The sequence below is a fragment of the Microtus ochrogaster genome, unplaced genomic scaffold (genome assembly GCF_000317375.1).
Source record: "Microtus ochrogaster isolate Prairie Vole_2 unplaced genomic scaffold, MicOch1.0 UNK18, whole genome shotgun sequence".
Taxonomy (NCBI): domain Eukaryota; kingdom Metazoa; phylum Chordata; class Mammalia; order Rodentia; family Cricetidae; genus Microtus; species Microtus ochrogaster.
In genome coordinates this window covers 5,554,319-5,563,850 of record NW_004949116.1, presented here as the reverse complement: position 1 = coordinate 5,563,850, position 9,532 = coordinate 5,554,319, and the positions used below count along the sequence as shown (strand labels likewise).

The 9,532-nt window shown below is 44.3% G+C and overlaps 1 protein-coding gene across 1 annotated transcript in view; it reads right to left on the bottom strand.

The window, feature by feature from the left end:
- Positions 1 to 2,457, bottom strand: part of Gimap6 (GTPase, IMAP family member 6) — a 4,769-nt gene extending 2,312 nt beyond the window's left edge. The window contains 2 exon segments of the mRNA XM_013353860.2: positions 2,210 to 2,320; positions 2,323 to 2,457. Coding sequence (XP_013209314.1) covers positions 2,210 to 2,320; positions 2,323 to 2,395 — 184 coding nt within the window. The 5' untranslated portion in view covers positions 2,396 to 2,457.
- Between the last annotated feature and the right edge of the window lie 7,075 nt (positions 2,458 to 9,532).

Sequence of the window (9,532 nt, the reverse complement as noted above, 5' to 3'; positions counted from 1 at the left end):
GCGGTTATGTGCCTTGTGCACACGGAGAGGTTGGAGGACAACGCTCTCCTCCCCAGTGGGTTCCAGGAATCAAACTCAGGGTTAAATTCTCATGACAAGCCCTGCTATCCATTGAGCCATGTCTCCAACCTATACTTTAACTGATTGTGTTTGAAGGGACGAGTGTCTTTTCCTCGTGAGAGGAAAGTTATTTCACACGTGTGTGTGTGTGTGTGTGTGTGTGTGTGTGTGTGCTTGATAAGGAGTATGGGGTAAGGAGTATGGGGCACTTTCTGTGGGCTTTAGGAACCCTACCCCCCAAAGGTGTGTCCTCCACCATGAGTGTAGGAAATTATTTGACATGGAGAAAGGAGCCACTGAATTGGTTTGGGCAGACAGTGTCCAGAGCTGTGTACTGAGGCCCAGGGTGGAGAAATGGGATCAGGAGGAGAAGAATGGTAAGGAAGAGGGAGAAAAAGGTAGCATGGCCTTGATTTTGTGTCTCAGACAATGTAAGATCTACAAGGGCAGGGTCAGAAGTTCTGAGGAGGGTGCAACTTTGGGTCTTGAGTCCAGAAAGAACCATCTAGGCTTTAGCACTGAGAACTGGCATGGCTGAAAGCTGGTGGCTGTGTTCAGTAGTGGCAAGGAAGGTGGCAGCCATGGGGACCTTCACAGTGCAAGACAGAGCCCTGGGGTGAACCGGGCGCCTCAGTGTGCAATGGAGACACCATCATTGGCTAGGATGCTCGCATTCCTGGTCCTCAGTATCCTTTCAGGGTGAATTTTCGGGCTAAATCTAAAGAGACCTGCTCCTGCAATGTCACGGTCCAGTCACAGTTACCGATCACCTTTAGCTCTCTTTGCACATTAGAGCCGCGGCATCCCAACCAGGGACTGCCAACACTTACATATATATGAATGTGTATACACCCCCCACACAGGTTCATAAACACACAAACACGTAACACATATGACATACATAGAAATACATGTGTCATACAAAACAAACTCCGTGATTTTCTGTGGGCTTACCCCCTTATTTTTCTTTTATTGAAAATAGATTTTTTTTCATACAAAGTATTATGATTATGGTTTCCCCTCCCCCAATCCCCTGAGATCCTCCCCATCTCTCCTTCGGTCAGAATTCACATCCTTTCTGTCTCTCCTTAGAAAACAAATAAAGAATAATAAAACAAAAAAGATAAAACAAAAACAAACCAAAATAGGACAAAATAAGTGAACAAACAGGTGAAAAAGAGCTAAAGAAAACATAGGAGAAACACATATAGATGTAGACACACATGGTAACACACAGAATCCCATAAAAACTCAAAACCGGAAGTCGTAAATGCTCTGACAAAATGTTATGAGGAAGAACTCCGACCAAAGATGCTGAGGTCATTTCGTGTTAGCTATCTATTGCGGGGCATGGGCTCACAATGAAAAATTAGTTTTGTGGGCTTTATGAGTCATTTCATTTTTTTTTTGTTCTTTTCTTTTTGTCTTACTGGTTTTTTAATTTGGTTATTTTGATTTTCAGGTTTTTTAATTTTATTTTTTGAGAGAGAGAGAGAGAGAGAGAGAGAGAGAGAGAGAGCATAATTGATTGGTAAGGGATGGGGAAAAGGGGAAAATGATCAAAATATGTTCTATGGAAAAAATTTAAGTAAAAAATATAATATCCACCATACATTCACCATGCCTATTGTAAACACACACGAACATATACGTGTTGCACATATGCCATTTATGCAGCTGAAAAAACATACACATATACAACACATATACATATATATACAAACAATACACACATATAAACACATATATAATCCAAACATGACACATACAATACATAAAAATACAGTGTAGCCCATTCATACACATACATGTAAACATGCATGCAAATGAACAGAAATGTACATACATAGCCACTCACACATGCCTATGAGTACACAGATATACATACAACACGTACAGAAACATAAGCTTTATGCACATATATAATACAATCCCTATACACAGCATGCGTACGCCACACAGGCATGTAAACACACATACACACAAACACAAATGTTTATAAACAGTGCATATCCTCAAACAAATAAACACACACAAGACGTACATATACACAAATGACTTATACACACATGTGAAAACATGTACAAATCCAAACAAGACATCCACCACATACACACATGTAAACATTCACACACACAGTGGGACTTACATCGGGGCTGGCTGACAGGCAAGAATGGCTGTTTCCTGTCTCCTGTGGCATTGCATGCCCATGAAATTTCTGGCTCTCCTGGTGGGGCTGAGATGAGGATCTTTTGTAGATGGAACAGAACGGCCAGGAAAAGGTTTTCACAGTATAGGAGCCAATGGACTCTGCTCCCCTGTAAAGCCGATCCATCTTTCAAGCCATGTTTCATCAGCTCAGTATGCTCTGTGCTCAAGAACGGCCCTTCAAAGAGCAACTCGCCGTGAGAGGAGAAACAGGAAGTGATCAGAAACACAAGCCAGACTCTTCCGCTGACAGGCTAGAAAAGGATTTTAAAGGAACATAGTGTCGTTCGTGGTGGTTAATTTCATCCTGATCCAGGTAACAAAGTTTGGAGAATTAGGAAGCTGCAGATCTCCGGGAAGCCAGTGTCAGGGACCAGACCCCCTGATCCACCTTTGGACGTGATCCACCATTTGGAGCTTAGCTCACCTCCCAGAGTGACCCTACAGTTTCAGAGCTGGACAAGCAGCCACTGTCCCTCCCCTCCCCTAGTCCTTCTTCTAAATATCTTTTCTTGGAACAGTTAAGTTTTAAACCTGGGACAAATGACTGAGGTGCCTATTTAACTATCAAAGTGGACCTGGCCTCGAGGTTCTCCCAGCATCCCTCAGTCCCGGGCTGTTACAGGATATGGCTGGCACACTCCACCCTCTACCCTGAACTCTCCAGCCCAGGGGCGGGGTTGCCCTCCCCAGAGGCTCTTCCCTATAGAATCCAGATGTTTTGGTGCCCTTTCCCTTTTGTTCCTTTGGCCTCCTGGCTGCTGCACCTGGTTAGCTCTCTCCCCTCTCCTTCCCCTCCCCCTCTCCTCATATGACCGAGCTCAACCTGCTCACGTCCACTCTAGACTCCCCCAGATGTCCCTATCGCTGACTCTGGCTGTGCTCTCCCACATATCCATGATAAACTCTTCTCCACCACACCTGGGAGCACTCGCGTCCTTTCCTTTCCTCTTTATTTCTTTCTTACATCCATCAGCAAGCTCCAAGCGCTCATTCTTCCTAAGACCTCCATGTGTAGGGAGTCTTTTAAATTTATCAGGCAGGTCCCAAGTTTTTGATCACCAATACATTATTATAAATAATATAACTATTATTATAAAAACATAAGTAATACAACGCTTATGAGTTTGTTGAGACAGGCTCTCACTATATGAAGCACTCTAGCCTAGAACTCAGAGAGCTGCCTGCCTTTGTCTTCCAAATGCTGGAATCCACTGATTTAAAGGGAAAAAAAGTTTTGTTTTTTAGTTATGTGTATGTGCATGTGTCTGTGGTGTGTGTTCTCACATGCTCACATGCACACACACGTCTACACATATGAATACAGGTGCCTGTGGAGGCAGAGGTGCTGGATCTCCTGGAGCTGGAGTTACAAACTGGTGTGAGCTGCAAGATTTGGGTGCTGGGAACCAAATTAGATCCCCTCAAGCAGTATATTTTTTTCTCTTTTTTTTTTTTGTTTGCTTTTGCTTTTGTTTTCATTTTTGAGACAGGGTTTCTCTGTGTAGTCCTGGCTATCTTGTAACTCACTCTATAGACCAGGGTGGCCATGAATCAGAGACCCACCTGCCTCTGCCTCCCGAGTCATAGGATTAAAGGTGTGCACACCACTGCCCAGCACAGCATAGTCTCTTAGCTGATGAGCCATCTCTCTAGCCCTCACTGAGTGCTGAGGGACAACTTTATTATAAAAGTAAAAGAAAAGAGAGTGACATAAAGCCAGGGAGCTACTGACCTTGTATTTGAGAAACTGAGGCAGCGACAGCTGCAGTCCGGGGGGGGGGGCTTTCTGGGTGCTTGTCGGTGTTCTGGTTCGAATCTTACCCCTCGTGCCCGTCATTCTTGAATACAGTTGCTCACAAATATAGGGGTATATTTCTATCAACTGAAAATGGCGGTGCAAATAGTCCGAAGCATTTCCCCCAAACCTATTCAGTGTGTCAGTGCATATGACATTCCCTGAGCCTGAGCTTTGCATGGTGTTAACCATTTTAAGGCTTTTATGCACAAAGGTTTTTGTTTTTTAATGTGCTATGACATTTTTGGTGGCAAACACGTCTTCTATGACTTTGATAAGTCTCTCTATTGCTCACCATCCCTAGGGTGAGGCCAGCTACTGTACGAGATAGATTAATGATGGACAAAGAAAATCAGTTGGGGGGCTAGAGCAATGGCTCAGTGGTTAAAGAACACTGATCTTCCAGAGGACCTAGGTTAAATTCCCAGCTCCCACATGGCAGCTCACAACTGTCTGTAACTTTAGGATCTGACATCCTCACACAGACAAACATGCAGGCAAAACACTAAAGCAAATAAAATAAAAAATAAATTATAAAAAGAAAAATGTTTAAAAAAAGAAAATCAGCTGAACATTTGCTTTGCAACTTCATATAAACATCTAGTGTGTGTCTATGTACACATATGCATGCACCTGCATGGCTCTGCAGAAACCATGTAGGTTCCGGAACTGCTTAGGTTGCCAGGCCTGGTGTTAAACTCCTCTACCTGCTGAGCCAGCTCACAGGAGGCCGTTACATGTTTCATCTCCTGTGTATACTTGCATGAGCCTTGGCACAGGTATGGGGGTCAGAAGGCAGCTAAAGAGAGTTGGTTCTCTCCTTCTACCATGTGGGTTTTGGAGATTAAATTAATTCATGTTGTCAGGCTTGGCAGTAAGAGCCTTTACCTGCTGAGCCTCCTTACCGGCCCCCAGTTGTGTGTTTTAATGACACTAAAAAAGCCATTTCTTTAGGGATGGTATACTGGTCATCAATATCACCAATACAAATGGCAAGTTCAGCTGTATCTTTAGCATCACTGCCCTCATCCACTAAAAAAAGTGTAAAATTTAACATCGATGTCTCCACTCTTCAAACCCCTTCCATAGATTTTCCAGTTTCTTCAGTTAGGCTGGCTATAAGACAAGGATGCTGTCACATGACGAGCTTTACGGTAGATTCTGAATTGTGACTTTCACAGCAGTGTGGTTGAGACGAGGCATTTGATTTCTACTTCACTATTTTATAATCACAGCACAGCCTCTGGTGCACGAGGGAGCTGGCAGCATGCATTTCTGCATAGGATGCTGTTCAAACTGTGACACCTCACGCAAAGCCCCCACAAAATCAGCAGCCCCCTTTCCATATCCTCTATGAAAAGGCCAGCTGTCAGCTCACCTGTCATCAACCATCCTTCATCTGGAAGTTTGGGGTTCTGAGGGAGGTTTTGTTTTCTTCTGAGATCTCTACAGACACCAGAACATGAGCATACCCACATACACACACACAGGAAAAAAATAAAGGTGAAAAAAATGAGAACAACACAAAAGCATATAACTGCAGGGGAAGGTTCAGTGGGAGCTTGTGGGATCCTAGCGACCCGAGTTCAGTCCTTGGAATGCATGGACAGGTGGAAGGACAGAGTCACCTGCACAAAGATCACCTCTGACTGTCGCACGGGTGCTGTGTCAAATGCAGGTGTATGTCCTCTGCCTCAGACATAAGATAAGTAAATAGATGTAAAAGAATGTGTTTAAATCAAGAATTGAGGCATGCTGAGAAGGAAAAAAGTGAAGGGATTTTATACTTTTCCTATGAAAATTAATTGACAGGAAACTACAGAGCAAGATTTGGACCCTGCACATCCCAGCCATGGATGGAGCAGTAAGTCACAGCCAATAGCAAGTGCTGTGAGCAGAGAAAGGAGCGGGACCAGGGCGTAGATGCACCTTTAACTATGACATAAGAACACTGCCACCTTTACATGACATCAGATGCTGTCCTTGGCATGGAAGGTCACAACAGTGTGGCTAACTGCTATGTCTCATGTTTCTGTCACCGTGAGCACATGAAATATCTGATGGTGTCAGTATGACCCTCTGTGCTTGGAAGCTGCACACCGTTTATCTGAAGCCATACACGCATGTAGTGTGAGGGCATGCATGTGGTTATTTTGTGACACAATGTTGTCCTTTACAAAGTTCGTGTTTGAGAACCATGCAACTGTGTTACTAAAAATCCCCCTCCACACACAGATGTCAGGCTTTGGTGATGTCATACTCAACAGGTAAGATCACTGGCTACTCTTGTGGAGGACCTGGGTTCAGTTCCCAACACCCACATGGCAGCTCACAACTGTCTATATCTCTGGTTTGAGGGGATCTGTGCCCTCTTCTGCCTTCTGCAGGCACCAGGCATGCACATTGAGCACATACACATGCGCAGGATGACATGCATGCACAGTAAATAAGTAAATAAATAATCCTCACATGTTGACTTCACAGTTTTGTCTTGGCCCACACATACAGCTCATGTGGGCCCTGTGTTAGACACCCCCATGTCAGTCTCCCAGGGTTATAGTTGAATTTGCTCAGCGAGTGCCTCAGCGTGGCCAGTTCCCAGGATGCCCATGCTGCTCTCTGTCTTCCCTTCCATCACTGTGTAACTATTGCTGCTCTTCCAGCAAACAAAATGAGGCGTCTCCTTTCAGTTCTGACAGCAAGACTGCTTTGAGTTGCTCAGATCTACAGCAGATCAGGCCAGAGGTGAATGTGTTTCTGTAGTGTAAGTGTGCCCCACGCGGCACACGCAGGATATAAATGCAGTATTCTGACGCCACACTCTCTCCACCTTCACTCCCCAGTCTCGCACTCTTGATGGCTCCGTTCTTTCTGGAGGGGTTTCCTTGGGCTTTGGTTTAGAGTGGACATTTGGGGACCCCAGGGACTGAAGTCGGGTGCCCTTATTCCAAAGTTTGTATTTTACCAGGAACTGAGGAGCTAGCGCTACTGAGCAGAGAATACTTTAGTCTCCTGAGTGAATCTCTGAACTCAGTCACAACTAAGAGGAAATGGAGGCCAGGGATTTAGCTGACACCTTCAGTGATCACCCAGGAGACCAGACCAACCTCACAGTTCCCATCTCAACATAAGTCCTTCTGTTTCTTACTCTCTTTTCCTCCCTCCCTCTCTCTCTCCCTCCTTCCCTCCATCCAGAGTCAAGGTTTCTTCACATGGCCCAAGCTGGCCTTGAACTTGCCATCTTCCTGCCCTAGCCTCTTGGGTGCTGGGACTGCAGACATGAACCACTGTGCCCAGGGTTATGCTGGTCTTTCTGTGGGTGTCTAACTACTGTGTGTTAACCTCCACCTCCTGAAAACTAAAGACTCTTTGTTCAGTTCTCTTAAACACAATATGTCTGCGCAGAAGGTAGTCCAGTTTTTCTCTTGTCCTATGAACACAGCTGTGTTTCCGAGCCTAGATGCCTGTTTGCTAACTAACAGCTGGAAGACAAAAGGAGCAGACGTTGTCGATAACAGTGATGGTGTTGGACATTCCATCCAGCTCTGGGGTTTTCGGAGAAAAAGTCACATTTACACATAAACGGCTCTTAAGAAAGCATTGTGGTTTATCGGAAGAGTGGTGACTGTAAGCACAGCCCCCATTCAATAGCCTTTGCTGTACATCCGGCCATCTTTAAGGACTGTATTTGGGTTAACTCACTTCGCCCTCAGCCGTCTGTTGAGGAGGAAACTGTTATGCTCTCAGCCTAACAGGTGAAGACACAGGCACAGAGGCTGAGTTTCTATAAATTACCTCGGGGCTGCTCTGACTGAGAGCAAGGCAGAAATAACTAAGGAGGAAGTGGTTATTTTTGTCTGAATGTAATGCTAGTACCCAGGGCAGACTGTCATTCAGGTAACCAACCACAGCAGGCCCTGCTAACAGATGCGGCCTGGTGCACCCTGAGGCCTTGTCCAGGAATCTCCAGTTAACAGCCTTTCTCACCTGGGAAGGAGAGTCTGCATCAAAGGGAATTTCGATGTTCCCACGTTCTGCCCTCCACCCCCTTCCCTGCCTGGGACTCAGTCAGACTGTAGGGTCCTGCCGTGAAACAGCCCCTCATGCTCAGAAAGCTCTAAGAGATTCCACTTCTTCCTCACAGACCCTGAGTCCTCTCTTCAGTGTCCCTGCAGCCATGCTGTTGTCTGTCTGTCTGTCTGTCTGTCTGTCTGTCTGCCTGTGTGTCGGTGTTCTAATGACTCTTCCAGTGAACTCTTTAGCACTCAACAACCCATCTTACCATCCATATTGGACTTGAGACCAAGACCTTTCAAGGTTGTTTCGTGGCTTCAGAGGGTTTGGGATGGGATTCTCAGACAGAGACACAGGGCGTGGAGGATTCTCTGCTGGGAAGCAGATTTATTTGTGCTGATTCATTCTCAGCGGATTCATGGCTGAAGGCCGAGCCCTGAGTGCAAGGCTTTGCCTCGTATACATTTTTAACCCCTTTCCCCATTATCAAGTAATGTGCATTCTCACTAGGCGTTTATGGCAGAAGCTGACAAGATGGTGATGTGCTAGCACCCAGGCTACTTCTCTTAGGTGAGCTTGTTTTTTTGTTGTTGTTGTTCTAAAGTTTTCAAATGTTCTGTTAATTCACTACTGTGGAAATTTTCCAGCTTCTTTATGTAGGCATTTAGTGCTATGAATTTTCCTCTTAACACTGCTTTCATTGTGTCCCATAAATTTGGGTATGTTGTGTGGTCATTTTCACTGAATTTGAGGAAGTCTTTAATTTCTCCCTTTATTTCTTCCTTGACCCATTGATGATTCAGGTGAGCATTGTTTAATTTCCATGTGTTTGTGGGTTTTCTGGAATTGGTATTGCTGTTGACTTCTAGTTTTAAACCATGGTGATCTAATAAGGTACATTTGGTTATTCTAATTTTTTTTGTATTTGTTGAGGTTTGTTTTGTTACTGAGTATGTGCTCAATTTGTGAGAAAGTTCCATGAGGTTCTGAGAAGAAGGTATATTCTTTTATGCTTGGATGGAATATTCTATAGATGCCTGCTAAGTCCAGTTGAGTCATAACATCTGTTAGTTCTCTTATTTTTCTGTTCATTTTTTTGTCTGACTGACCTGTCCAGTGTTGAGAGGGGAGTGTTGAAGTCTCCCACTATTAGTGTGTGTAGTTTAATATATGATTTAAGCTTTAGAAGTGTTTCTTTTACATATTTGGGGCATAGAGGTTCAGTATTGAAATTTCCTGTTGATGAATTTTTTCCTGTGACGAATATGAAATGACCTTCTTTGTCTCTTTTGACTGATTTTAGCTTGAAGTCTATTTTGTTTATTATTAATATTTTGTAGATATTAGGATAGATACACCAGCTTGTTTCTTAGGTTTATTTGATTGGTATATTTTTTTCCCAACCCTTTACTCAGAAACGATGTCTGTCTTTGAGGTTGAGATGTATTTCTT